The following is a 14,736-nucleotide window of genomic DNA, read 5'->3' as shown; positions in this document are numbered from 1 at the left end:
TTTCCATATTCTTGTTGGTCAGTATTTTGATTTTGTATTGCTTCGGTGTAGGTTGATGGCTGAATGTCCATGTGAAATGAATAGTAGTTAAAATAAATAGATATTGCTTCATACAAAGTTTTTAGTTATGTTTACATATTTTTATATAAAAAAAATTCACACGCCCAGCTCTAATTGTTCATAAATGATGGCCATCAGATTGAAAACTAAATAGGGTATTGGTTTTGCATGGTTTCCATGTTGTTACATTCTGCCAAAGAAATTGCCTGGACCAAAATTATAATTTTAACATCTATTACCACACTGGACTGTCTCTGTGATCTAGTGGTCAGAGTTCCTGGCTACAGATCGAGAGGTTCGGGTTCAATTCCCCATGCTACCAGATTTTCTGAGAAGTAGCGGGTCTGGAATGGGATCCACTCAGCCTTGTGAGGATAATTGACGAGCTATTTCAAAGAAATAGGGGCTCCGGTCTAGAAACCCAAGATCAACAGGCATGAGGATCTGTTGTGTTGACCATGCAGCACCCTCTATCTGCAAAAGTTGGCACTAACTTCGCCAAAAAGCTGCGGTCGCGGAGTCTGTATAGTCGCTTGCGGACTACAGGCCACGGAATTTTTTCTGTTTTTTTTTATTACCATACTGACTATCAGAACTCTATCTGTGACTTGGTTCAGAAGTTATTGGGGGTGGGGCAGACACGGGTTATTACCACAAGCCCAGCTGATCGTAATCACCTAGCAGTCAGGGAGCTGGATTTGGTGTTGACTTGTTTGGACCTTGCTCATCCTGTTGTTTCTTCAGAGAACATGAACAGATCCTTGACCCAAGTGGTTTGCAATTTATAATGGTTTCAGAAACCTGTTTCTTTGCATTCTGTTGAATCACATTGAATTTGTTTTGAAATTTTGCCTATATGAGGTCTGTTTCTGATTCTTTTCTTGTCCAGCCAAGGGGACTTTGTCATTTCTCATAAATTGTGTGTCAGAAGCTGCAGTTCACATTTTAATTTTTTGTTTTGTCCCATATAAAGGTGTCAGAAAATGTGGGATACTATAAATTCTTATTCTAGCATGCTTCTAGACTTAAAAAGTGCTTTTTGATGATGCGTTGGAAAGATTAGAAATTTAGTGTTCATGACATTCTAACCCATTAATCTTTCTTGGAAAGTAATAATGGCACTACATAAATTGTTAATTAATGTAGTAGATTAAGAATTCTGTCATGGCATTACATATCAGGAAATGGAACTGTCAACAGTCATTGCTATGAGAACCTCATGTTGTGAAGTTACAGTCGGCTACTTGATGTAGACCATTTCTGCAAGAACCTTCAAAATGACTGCTTCATATTGAAGAATATATTGTGAGCACAGAAATCCTTTCATGAAGTCCATTGTTGGGGCTCTGTAGAAATCGTTTTTGGACACAACAGTTTGATGGAGGTAGAAGAATTGACAGCCATTTGAAGTCTCATGTGTTGTATTCTGTTGTGTATTCTTTTATGAGCTATGTAACAGTGCTTTCAGTAACTACACTGTGTGGGGTTGGCTCATAAAATGACTAATAAATAACTTTGAGAGTTATTTGGCAGGAAGAAGTCATGGCCTAATCAAGGTACTATCCCGGCATCTGGCCAGAGGGATTGAGGAAAACCATAAAAAACCTCAGTTGGGATAGCTGGCATCTGAATGAAGAAGCAGATGAAACACCTCCCAAATACAAGTTTAAAGCATTACTCATAGACTGAACTGCTCTGTGGCAATGAAACTGGGGTGCTGTGTGTTGTCATGTTGCTGATATGTGTTGTAGGTGGAGATGTACGTTTTGGATTGGCATCAAGGTTGTGTGAACCCAGTGCCCCATTTTGTGAGCAGTCAATAGAAACAAGCAACAGTAAGAACTTTGATGAGGAGAGAATACTGCTGCGAAAAGAACGTCTGAGACAAATGTGTGACAACAAGCATGTAACTCACTCCGCTACAGAAGTGGTCACTTCTTATGTTAATGAATTTGTTGTGGCCAAGCCTCATCTGGTGAGCTGCCAAGAAGAGCTGCAGGTGTTAGCAGACATTTACTCTCGCCTGATGGATTGTAATTTGGTTTTAAATATAATGACAGAACTGTATTTTGTGGCGGGCTTGCTTGTGGTTCGGGTCCCTGTTGGATGTGAAACGGATGAGCTTCATCCATCTCAGGAAGTATCCAGTGAGGAAGCCACTCATCATTTGTATCGTGGAGCATGGAACATGAAGAAATGTGCTTATTTTACTACAGTACATAATTGTGTGTATTTTGCTACATCACTGTTGAACCGGCAGCGGCATATTTTAGAGTTATTTGACAAGACTACATTAAGAATGATCGCCGATAACAGATACATTTTAGCATTTATGCCAGATTTGTATGACTTCATTAGTGAATTTCTTACCAGTGACATGTCAAAAACTAGACGATGTGCACCTGTGGTTGCAGGAATTCAGGCCAATGTCTCTTTCCAGTCAGACACTGACAATCGTCACAACTTTCCAACAGACCAGGCATTTCACATTTTTCGCAAGCAACGTGACGGTTTCTATGACATTCTTCGCAAGTGGGAGGCAGACCACATGTTACCTGACTGGTCATTTGCTAATGCACTGGGATCACGTATAAAAACACTTCTTAACCTTCACAGTGAGCCTGCCAACTTTGTTCACTTTGCACGTCTGTTTCGTTCGCAGCTGCTTGGAACCTGCAGTGGTTACTCCAGTTGCAGTGTAAGTGTTACAGTTCATACCATCCACAAACCATAACCTCCTTTCTTCCTTCTTCTACTCGTCCTTGTTTGTTAAGCTTTGTCCATAATAAGTTAAATCACATGAACTCCGAACTGAAATATGTCTGTCTGTGTTACCTTTATTCCAGTCTCCTCACTTCATCACATCCTATCACTTGAGTCATTGAAAAAATGTCTTCAACAGGGGTCAAAACATTTATGGAAATTGGGTAGCCAGACAAATATTTTGATTGCTTATAGCTTCTGTGTTATAACACCATGTAATTCAGGGAGAGTGATGTTTCAGAGTAACATATTGCCTTCATATTGAGAACTGAAGAGTAAGCCAAGTAAAAAGCCAGCAAAAGCAGGCATTTTTGGTCCTGATGTTAGAGGCAATATGTTGCTCTGAAATTCCAGGCTCCATCTGAGTTATGTGACATTACAGCCCAGACAACCGTACCCTTCGGAGTCACTCCTGTGAGAACCTCAGATTGTTTGCCAGAGAAAGGTGATTCAGTAATTTTTGGCACATGTAAGATTAATATGTTGTTGTCATACTGTGTGTCCTAGACACTTGCAGCCTAGACATAAGATGTGTTACAGATTGTCTCATAGTTTCTTTAAACCTTAGGGGCAGGGAGGTCAGTAATCATTCACTAAGGATATGTAGTATGAAGCTATTTAGTATATTCTAGAAACATAACTTCTAACTAACTTCATGGAGCTGAGACCTTCTTGAGAAGCCTGCAATTGTACAGCTACCCAAGCTGTACTCAGCATTTATGGAACCCAAAGGTACATTACCATGTTATATTCTAGGAAAAAAAAATACATTACACCAAAAAATATAGAATGAAGTTGTATGTGAAGATTAAAGTACCTGGTAGTTGAAAATTAAACCAAAGAGTATATTCATGGCTCAGCCCACACTACCTGCTAATTGTCTGGAACCCCAGTTTTGGTTACCCTTAGTCTGTAGTTTTCCGAGATATAATTTACTGTACTTCCAACTAGAACCAGCTGATGCTTAGCTGTGGCTGTTGTGGCACTAGACCATGTCATTCATAATCAGACACTCATGTAATGGAAGTTAGGTAAATTATTTGCTTACATAATATTCTGAATGCGAAATGAACTTATTACACTTGTAACTGTGTCGGCATGCTCATCATCTCAGGCAGCATGCCATGTTTGTTGTTGCAGTACATTCCCTTTATTCTATAGCATTACATCTCCAACCTCTGGAGGCCAGACTCATGACTAGGGTTGACATCTTCAGTTCTACACAGTCGAACATATACTGCTTGCTTTGGTTACCAAACTCCTTTTCTTAATGGGCAAAGGATTGAGGGAGTGGAGGTTAGGTAGGTAACAGCTTTGCTGTTCTGCTTGCCTTAGGCTGTTACAGTTCTTCTGCATGCTGTCTTATATGTAGGTAAGTCAATAAGTAAGTTACAAATGGATATACAACTTAACCAAATAAGAGTACTGATTTGAAGAATGCTTTTATTTCTCAACATAATTTCCATGTACATTGAGGCACTTGTCCCATCATTTCACAAGCCCTGAAAACCAGCAGCATAAAATTCTTTGGGCTGCTGTCGGAACCAGGCGGTGCCTGGGATCATGAAGGCATACTGTTCACCGCATTCCAGCCTCAAGGACAAACCGTAAATGCTGACTCCTATTGCAGCATCCTCAGGAAACTTCTTAAGGCTAATCAACGGAAATGATCAGGACTCCTCACGAAAGGCGTGTTGCTCTTACATGACAACGCAGTTCCCTTACTGCCAACAAGACAAATGAGATGCTGCGAAATTTCAAGTTGGAAGTCCTCGAGCATCCTCAATATAACCCGACCTTGCTCCAAGTGACTTCCATTTGTTTGGTCCTCTTAAACATCAACTTTTGGCTGAATGTTTTCCCAACGATGAAGCTGTAGAAAGGGAAGTCACCACCTGGTTCCGACAGCAGCCCAGAGAATTTTATGCTGCTGGTTTTCAGGGGCTTGTGAAACGATGGGATGAGTGCCTCAGTGTACAGGGTGATTATGTTGAGAAATAAAAGCGTTCTTCAAATCAGTACTCTTATGTGTTTAAGTTCTGTATCCATTTGTAACTTACTTATTGACTTGTCCTTGTAGCAAAGACTCCAACCATAATCCACACTTCGCATGATTACACTTCCTCTAAACCATTACAAATAATGGCAAAAACAATATTTTAGAAAGTGATTATGACTTTGTAATTACAGTATGTTGAATTTTGAATGCATTGTATTTCCTCCATGGAGCAAATGACTGAGTGGGATTGCTGAAAGGAAAGGGTAAAGTCATCCCTGTACTTAACTGATTAAGCACTATGCCATGAAGATGTATGGGGGATGTGGTGTATAGAACCATGTTTTCTTGACCTCGGCACTAATTGGAGGAAAGTGGTCAGCTTCACGCTAGAATTCCAAAATGCCATCTTTGAAATGCTAAGTGGTAAATTAATCACCACCCAAAATTCTTTGGTTACCATTGGTGACCAGGCAGTCAGATTTGTTGACTCTTGATCTTTAGTGTTCCAGTAGTGCCTTTCTCCACATTTCCATTTGCAGTACTGTTTTTTTTTTGCAGTTCTGTAGCTTTAGGTTAGAATGATTTTGTAGCACACCCTACAGTACTTTAAGTTTTTACCTTAAGCAGTACAGTGACTTGGCACTGGACTGAACAATGAGAATTTGCTTCCTGACAGAGGCGGAGACTACTACTATTTTCCACTGCATACATACCAGCTCTGTGGACCATGCAGTCTCTTATTCAGATGTCATTTGTTAATGATTGAATCGTATCTGCTTGTAGTTTGCTTTTTGATACAAGAGTTCGTTACATGGTGGAAGGGAGAAAACCTAAATATTTTAGCATTTCGTGATTATCCAAACAAAGAATTATGACACTCCAAGATTCATCCTGTTGTTGATTACTTATGGCTCTAACAAGATAGAAGAAGTGAATAATATGTTCCTCTAAAGGGTTCTGATGATGGTATATAACACTCAGAATTGCTGGGTTTTTGTACTTTGTCCATTGAATATATTTTGAATATGTTTCTCTCTTCCTGATTATCTTTGTGAACAATGAACTAGATGGTGTGGATTGCATTACATTTTCTGCTGACTAACTTTAGCAGCCTACATTGTACTCTATACTGATTTTCTCAGAAATGACTCACTGCACAAACAGTTCTTAGACTGACCTTTGACATTTTTTTCTTTCTCTTGGTGTAAATAATAGTTGTATGTTCAAATAGTAACTGGTGTGGCAGTGTAAGTGAATTTTATTGAACAAAAAGTGAATATCATTTTACATATATAAAATCCATTCAAGATTTAAATATTGTGCCATATGGTAATATTGTTAAAAGGTAAAGTTTTCCCAGTGCTGAATTAATTACCATACTATGAAGAATATGAGGGATAGGAGGCATGGCTTCATGCAGTCTTAACATTTGCACAAGTTGGAGGTGAATGGCCAGCTTCATTCCCAAGACAGATTCCGTGGTACCCATTGGTTAAGAGGCTTGGTGGCTCAAAGAGTTTGGTCTGGACCTTGTGACAAATAGAAATATTCCTACCCCTATTGGGAATCAGACCCTGATTATTTAGCCTTGTCAGTCACTATACTGTCTGATGTGTCCCACTTCGCTGATGGTAATCAAAAGGTAAGGAGGCAAAACCATTAAAATAAAGAACTTCAGCCTATATTAAGAAATAAATTATACAGCTTATTGTCAGATTATGTTCATTTAGTGGCAGAAAATATTATTTGTAATTTCTCTCCTGCACCATAAAGAAGAACATAAAAGTGGAGGATTTTAGGTGTCCTGTACAAAATTATGATGAGAAGGTGAAATAATTTTTCTCCCACAAGATTTGCATCGACAGTAACTGAACATCAAGGCCAATGAAATATATAAAATCCAGGGAATGCATTTGTGAAATATGTGGACTCCAGATTAAGTACATCTTTCCACTTCTCTTTTATGTTTGACTTTTGGAAATGTGAAAAATTATGCATTTTTAAGTTATATGTAATAACAATATTGTTTAAGATTTAAGACACTGAAGAAGAGAAACTTGGATTTAGTGCTTTCAAATTTTACATTTTTCTGAATATCAGTAAAGCAGTGGTGCATTTTAACCGATTTTACGTTTGTTCAAACTTAATTTTTCCTGACTTCACATTTAATTTTTGAGTTTAACAACGTAAATTTCTGGTTTTATGTTTACAACATTATGTGGCAGAATTCAAAGAAGCACTGTCACAGTTCCGCTCGTGTCCAAAATTTATCATAGTAAAGTAAGCATGTGAGAGCTAAGAGCTCAAGAAGATAAAGAGACTGTCCTTTATTATCTGGTTAAGTAAATAACAGGGCATATAGGTTACTCAAATCACATTTAGATTTTTATTATGTTCAAACATGCTTATTTTATGATATAAAGAAATTTGCATTTTTGTTTATGTTCTTGAATTCTATGTTTATTATAGTAGTTCCTTCAAGAATGTGAAATAAAGGTTTTCTTTGTACACTGGTGCAAGGATCTCATGAGAACAAACAAAGTTAGAAAATTCTATCTGTTTGAAAAAGACTTATGTGCATCCTTCCTGTCCTAATAGTTTGTAAACTGAGAACTTTTTTTTTTGCCCAACTGTACACTTTCATTTTTATCCCTGAATTTTTATGACAGGAGCAGACAGCATTTAATGACAATGGTGGTGAGAGCCTCAGCATTCTGAAGGATGTGCACCCGGAGAAGCTGAGTCGTCTGCATGAGAGACTGGTAAATCCAGTCCAGTCTGGTGGCCCCTGTCCACTTCCATCATTCCCTGGACACCAGGAGTTTTACCATGACTTCATCCTGCACTCCTCGAATCCTGCTTTTCTGCAGCATTTGGCCGACAGTCTTGCCTCTCAGATACTGGCACTCAATGAGACCACTTTTGTGGCATCAGATTTGGAGGATAAAGGTAATGAGATAATGGATATTAAATGTTTAAGTACAGATCAAATTTTTATAAAGTGACTCATTGCATGTGCAAAAATGTGCACTTGACTGGCATAAAACTCACTGAAATCTCAACAGGAAGTGGTTACTAACTTCCCCAAAAGTATCTATCCTCAGAAACTTGGAAAAGTTTTGGAAATATTAAAATTCTAAGCTTTATGTAATAACAGTATGCATTACGTGCTGCTGCTGCCTGCAGGAAATGTTTGTGGCCGAGGTTTTCTGTGAAAAGAAAATTGTGTTGGAAATGCCTGACCTCTCTTTATCTTAACTGGCAACAGACTGTCGCAGTGCCCAATATCTAGTTGACCACGAAACAAAGAGAGATACATTTCTTTCTGTCAGAACTTGAACAGCTATAACAGTTGGTCATTGAGATATGTGGACCTTAGATGTAAAGTGATCTTTGATAAGTACTTTATGAATTTCACTAATAGCTACTCTTTTGACATAACAAAATGCACTCCAGTTTTAAACAAATGGGCAGAACCTTCGAAATAAACAGTTCCTGTTTCCATATGTAACCTGTCTGCTGAGCCACTGTTCTACATTAAATCTTGATTTTGCTCTTTATGACACTGTCAACAGTGGAAACTTGTTTTGAGCAAAGGTCAGGTGTACAGTGCTGGCTGAAGCATAAATACATCTCTTACTGTTGCCTCATGGTCCATTCCATAGCTCCTTCTAGCAAAAACTTTTACATTGCCAAGGACAGAATGAGGCAATTCCAGGCTTACATATAAACTGTAGTCTGGTTGTCATTTGTATTTTTTGTCTGAAACGTTTTCTTTCATTGTCCATCATCTTCAGTGTTTTCAAACTTGTTTCAGAAACTGGCTCTGTTCCAGCTCTAGGTGTAAACAAGGAAAGGTTCCTTGTTTAGTTGGGCCTATTACGAAGATCTAGTCTTTATCTCTTCTAGCAAGACCACTCTTTCTAATGGGCCAAGCTATGTAGAAAACTTTTGTCTTTTACATCTAATGATGGAAATAGATCAAATTTCTGACACTTATTTAGGAAAACTCTAGGTGATAGACAATGTGCAAATTAATAGCCATTTTTATTATTAATACACCATCATTACAAATATTTAGACTTCTCTTGAGGAGTGATTTCTTTGTAGAATATTGTATTACACAAGGTTCTGAATGGCACTCACTCACAATTCTGGAATATTGAAGTGAGGTGTAGTACATATAATTGTAACATTCAAGACTACTGGAACCGGAAAGGAGAGCGATGGCTAAATTGAAGATCATTTATAATATCAGTTTCTGTGATGTAGGATTTGAGGTTCTCACAAAGATTACTATGAAGAGTACCATGTTGTGGGATATGACATCTTGTAGCCCAATAGTTTCTTGTCACCAGTTCAGAAGAATGTATTTGCTCCATCTTCAGGTTTGAAGAGTAAGTGAATGGGCTCCACTTGCTGCTTCTTCCACTGTAGGTTTACTCGTCAACACTGCAGATAGAGGCAGGACATTCCTGCCAAATGTCAGTGAACCTCTTTTGGAGTACACAGCATCACATCTTAGGAGTTAGTACTTTCGTCTGATGCAGTTATGTGGTTTGTCATCATTAATAGCAGTCATATCAACTTGTATATTCATTCAGGGTGTTCAGTATTTCTAAGAAGATATCTGCTACTTGATTGTGAGCCTAATGTTAGAAAGCTGCACGATTATCATATTTTTATGAGTAAGTACCTTAAAGTGATTGTGGAAATGGCAGTATTGAAGTGTGTTGGAAGAAATGATGACACTTGTTCAGTAATCTTCTTGGTTAGGTTGATATTGAATTGTTTAGCCATCAGAATCATATTGAAACCATTCTTGATATTGTCACATATATGATTGACTGTAGACAAGGTCTGGATTAGTAACTTGATCTATTGAATGCTTACAGATCTTAACCACAAGTAACTATAGAGCTGTCGCTAATTCACATGCTCTACAATTCGCTACGGCACGCAGTAAGTCTTCTCAGTCCTTGTATCATCACTGGTTGTCACCTGGTAATGACTTCCAACACTGTAGCTTCTTCAGCTTACATATTCATGTCCTTACTGGCTGGTGATTGTCTCACAACTCACTGAACTCGAGACTTGTCCTGCTTATAACACGCGGCATGGATCACACAGAAGACACCTCTCCCAACATTTCTTATATTATTGCATCACATGGCTGTCATTAGAATACATAGAGAACTCCATTCCTGTGTAGCTGTTTACAGCCAATTACCTAGCAGCAGCCATTGATTACAGAGTCATTACATAGCAACAGGTCTACATGCCACAATATGTAATTAGTGTGAAATTCATCCATTGTACACATATATTAAGCATATATATGTACATGCATGTAGATTGCTGTCTAGTCCAGGTCATACCACTGTTTTGTGCTAGAAAATTTGGTATACTCCATAAGCTATGGGATTGAGGGTGCATCTATTCAGTTAGTGATACAGACCATTGCATCATCATTAGAAAGTTACTAGAGTCAATTTTCAACATACTTTGGTATTCATACATCAGTGGGAAATTCTGATATGCTTAACACAAAACTTCTTTTCCATAATGTTGCATACACAAGGTATAATGTACCCAGGTTTGCAGAGTAGATAGGCATCACTTTCTTTCTCGGAAAGAAATTTCTGTTGGATTTCCCTCACCTACAAATATTGTCATTCCATTTCAAGTCACATATGTTTTGGTCAGCATAGTTCAGAAGGCACTTTTTGTTTATGCTTTAACTCTACAGTCTTCCATGAACTTTGGCCTCTCTTATAGCAGATGTCTATTCTTTCTGTTGTTTTTTTTTTTGTGCTCATTGTAAATAGTGGTTCCAGGAGGAGTGGGAGGTAGAGCTGTAGGATTAAAGTTGTATGGTTGGAATATCCCATTGTCAGCTCAGTCAGTATAATGGCGATGTTACAGGCTGGCTGACTGAGGAATTTGAGTTTAGTTCCAGGCAAGGGCAAGAGATTTTTCTTCTCAGTAGCATTCATACTGGCTGTGGGGCCACCCAGCCCCCCCCCCCCTCTAGTGGTTACAAGGGGCTTTTGCCTTCAGGATAAAGCGGCAGTGACCAATGGCTCAAGTGGTAATGCCTCTGAACTGTATTTGGAAGGTGCTCAGTTTGAATGTTAGCCAGGACACTGAGTATCCTGCATGATAGTTGTCATGGTTTTCCTCAGTTCTGCAAGGTTAATGCCTTAAAATTAGGATATGCCTCTGTCCTTCCTTGCCCATTACTATACATTATTCAGTAATAATCCCGTTACTCGTCCCTTTAGTGTGGCATCTCTAGGTAAACCATAACTGACTAATGAATGAGATGAATAAAGTAGCATGAGAATGATCACTGCATCTAGTTCTTAGGTTAAGAGTGTGTTGAGGTGTATTTCCACAGCACAGTTTGTCTCCATGTTTTGTTACATGATTGAGCGCATATATAATTTTACCTTCAGTTTTAAATTTAAAGCCAATCATCAAAGAGATAGGTATAGCAACAACAGGAGGTCCTTGCTTTGAATTTCAGCTAGGACACAACTATCCTGAGGTCTCTGATGGTTTTCCCCAGTATTTCTAGGCAAATGTTACGATAGTACCTCTATTAAGCCATAGTCACTTCCTTTCCATATCCTTTCCAGTTCATTTATTTATCATCATATGATCTAGTGCTGTATAATTCTGACACTGTCAGCAATCATTATTAAGCAGTCAGCTAACCAGACTTCAGACCCCCAATTTCACATTCCTCCCATTTTCATGGAAATGTATGTTTCTTAGTGGGGTTGTCAGCCTCCATGTTATCTTTCATTACAGTTTGATTAAGGATTAAGTTAGCATCTTGTGCTGATGATTGCAGACACATCTGTTGATGATACCACTCGCAGCAATTACTTGACATGTGTGTCAGCTCTCCGCTTGCTTGCCAAGTTCCTTGGTTTGGTCACGTTCCTGCCATACAGGTCAAGAGTGAAAGTGCTTCCAGAAGACATAGTAGGATCACAGTCTGCAGTACGTGCCAAGGTGAGATTGCTGAACATTGCACAGACTGAACGGTACCCATAGAGGATAGATGTGAGAAGTAGTTGGTACTAGTGCTCTTGGGCTTGTAGTGTGAATTGTCTTATTCTCCTTTCATGCTTTGGATACCAATGCCTGTTGCACCTTTAATTGGCCTTCCCATCTTCTCATTGGGCATCCAAAATTTCTTTTCCAGTGGATTTATATTTTGTTACCAGTTTAAGTGAATGCAAATGTTACAGCTGTTTGAGCTAAGGAATTTTTAGTGGAATTCAATGCTCAATTTGGAATGAATCCTGACACCAGTCTGCTAATCATGTTATTCAGTTGCAGACATCAGCATTGTGGCTTGTAGACCCATTGCTAGGGGACGACCATGAAATAAGAAGCTATACAACTGCTGTTCCTCTGCAAACAATGGTCTTTGCTAGGCAATGGCTGAGTAGTGATCACATGGGCATCCCATCAGACATGAACGCAATAATTGCAGAGGAACAGAAAAATGGTGTTTTCTGCGCAGTCCATGCTGAAATGTTATATAAGCAGGGCCAGTCAGTCAGTCAGTCAGTTGGAGAGTAAGTTAGATAACTGCTAGGGTACAGTTTTTAGCAGTTGTTAGCTGGTAGAAGCTGGTAGTTGAGGCTGAGGACAGTTCAGGAACCCAGATTGTGCTCCGTTGAAAGCCACTACCAAACAATGGCTAGCGAACACCGTTACAGACTGAGAAGACTAGATTCTAAAGGGTTTTGACAAAGGTGTATAATACTCAGAATCATTAGGTTTTTGGAATTTGTCCATCGTCCAGTATTGTAAAGAATAGAAAATATGACATTTCAGAAACTGGATCTGTTTCCATCCTCAGGTGAGGTGGGGAGACACCTACTCTTTTGGGTTCCTTAGAAAGAGCTAAAAGTGATTGAGGTTAGCTCTTTCTAAGGAACCCAAAAGAGTAGGTGTCTCCTTCTCTCCCGAGGATGGAAACAGATACAGATTCCAAAACGTTGTGTTTCCTGGTTTCTAGAATACTGAACAACGGACCAAGTCCAAAAACCCAGTAATTCTTAGAAGACCTAGTGTCTTATAGTGATTTGTGAAGTGTGTAGAACAGCGAGAGCATAATCCTTACTTTAGTTACAACTTGTGAGAGTTGAGTAAATTCAATTACCAATCCAAACCCCATCTTAAGTCGTTCAATCACGTGACACTTTTATGCTCCAAAAGCAGTTAGAAGCTCCACAGATTGATTACTATCCAAATAGTGTCAGTCCAAGGTCAGGGTTGCTACCTGGAAGCCTCTGACAGGCTGTGTGTGTGTGTGTGTGTCAGAGTTACCCTACTGTTGTTGTTATTGCAGAGGGTGGGTTTCCCCATGCACTTAGACCAGATATTGGTCCATTGTGTTTCCCCTTGTTATATTCTACCAGTCTCTATACTCTACCGGTACTGGTGCGTGCCGTCAGTCCCGACTCAGCCAGCGAGTTTGGCCTCTACTGGCTCAGCGGTATCTCGATGCTTCCCCCATCTACCAGAGGTGTTAGAGACTGCTGTTGGGTGGGAAATGTCCTGAATTTGGCTCAGAGGTCCCCTTGAGACATGAGGTTCTTTTACGTGCCGTAAAGCTACGACGCGGGACCCATGGCTTAAAGCCCCTCCCGGAGGACTTGTTCCCTGAATTCTTCTGCCCTTAAAAATTCCACGACCTCCACTGGGTTTGAACCTGCGTACCTTGAGTCACGAGGTGGGAACATTACCCCTAGACTCTGGAGGCCACTTTACCCTACTGTAACTCAGGTGTCAGAGTCTCTTCAGTGAGAACAGAATGGCACTGGAAGGTGAGGTTGATGACTGAGTAGGAGAGGCTGTAGGAGACATATCCCACTTCCCACATCTACCGAAACAAAAAAGAAGTTTGGGAAGACTTCTGAAATGATGAAAGGTTTCTGTTTCATAATATCCGGTTTTTAGTGGGCCTGATTTTGCAAAGGAGAATGAGGAAGCGGAGAATTGGTTGATGTATATGAGGAGGAAGATGATCTTTAGGATAAAGATGGTGGAAGGTGAATAAGGAGAATGGGTGTTAGGCAGGTGGGGATGATGATATGAAGAAGGGAAGTATGAACACTGAAGATGAGGATCATATCAGTATTGTTCCTTTCATTTGCCATTCATTCACAGTGCACAACACACCCCACCTTTCAAATCATGCAGTGGCACTTTAAGAACATTATCAGAATTCTCTGTGCTCCATTATCTGTTATTGTATCTCTTTACATAACCACTTAAAATGAACCATGCTTCATAAGAATAAAATACAAGTTAAGGGTCAAGAAGTCCATTGAATACTGATTCCTGAAACTGCTTACAGTCCGGAATTATTACTATGTAATCTTGAGACAAAGGGCTATGGACAGCTTTAGTTTGTAAGGCCATAACTTCAGCACCTTGTACCAATGCAAAATGTACTTTTTGCCAATCCATACTGAAGAACCAAAAGACATAACGACTTCTCTGGGCTTGCATCTGGTCAAACACCCATGTCTTGAAGTTTTTCTTCAGTCAGTATATCTGTTTCAAAATTTCTTTTTATCCAGCACTGTTTCCATAGAACATAATTTTGTTATTATGCTGTAAATCCTTGCTTTACATGGCACTGTAATGTCAGAATACAAGGTGGTTCAAATATGACTGGAACTGATTTAAAAAAAAAAAGACATAATTGCCAAACACTTACTTGCACATGTCAGTCTTCAATGTACTCCCCTCCAGAGTCAACACATTTTTTCCAACTTTCTGGAAGCATCCTGATGCCCACCCCAAAAAAAGACTTGTGGTTGGCGGTCTATCCACTCCCAAACAGTCTGGATTACGGCGTCGTCCACAAACCGCATGCCTTG

General features: G+C 39.4%; 1 protein-coding gene across 4 annotated transcripts in view; it reads left to right on the top strand.

The window, feature by feature from the left end:
• The window catches only part of LOC111873788 (codanin-1), a 52,088-nt gene that overhangs the window by 9,433 nt on the left and 27,919 nt on the right, over nucleotides 1-14,736 (top strand). For all 4 annotated transcript variants that reach the window (XM_023868756.2, XM_023868754.2, XM_023868753.2 and 1 more), the window contains exons 4-6: nucleotides 1,812-2,758; nucleotides 7,492-7,771; nucleotides 11,682-11,845. In XM_023868756.2, coding sequence (XP_023724524.1) covers nucleotides 1,812-2,758; nucleotides 7,492-7,771; nucleotides 11,682-11,845 — 1,391 coding nt within the window. The remainder of the gene's footprint in view (nucleotides 1-1,811; nucleotides 2,759-7,491; nucleotides 7,772-11,681; nucleotides 11,846-14,736) is intronic.

This window comes from Cryptotermes secundus, unplaced genomic scaffold (assembly GCF_002891405.2).
Source record: "Cryptotermes secundus unplaced genomic scaffold, Csec_1.0 scaffold214, whole genome shotgun sequence".
Classification (NCBI taxonomy): Eukaryota; Metazoa; Arthropoda; class Insecta; order Blattodea; family Kalotermitidae; genus Cryptotermes; species Cryptotermes secundus.
This window is presented reverse-complemented; position numbering and strand designations above follow the sequence as displayed.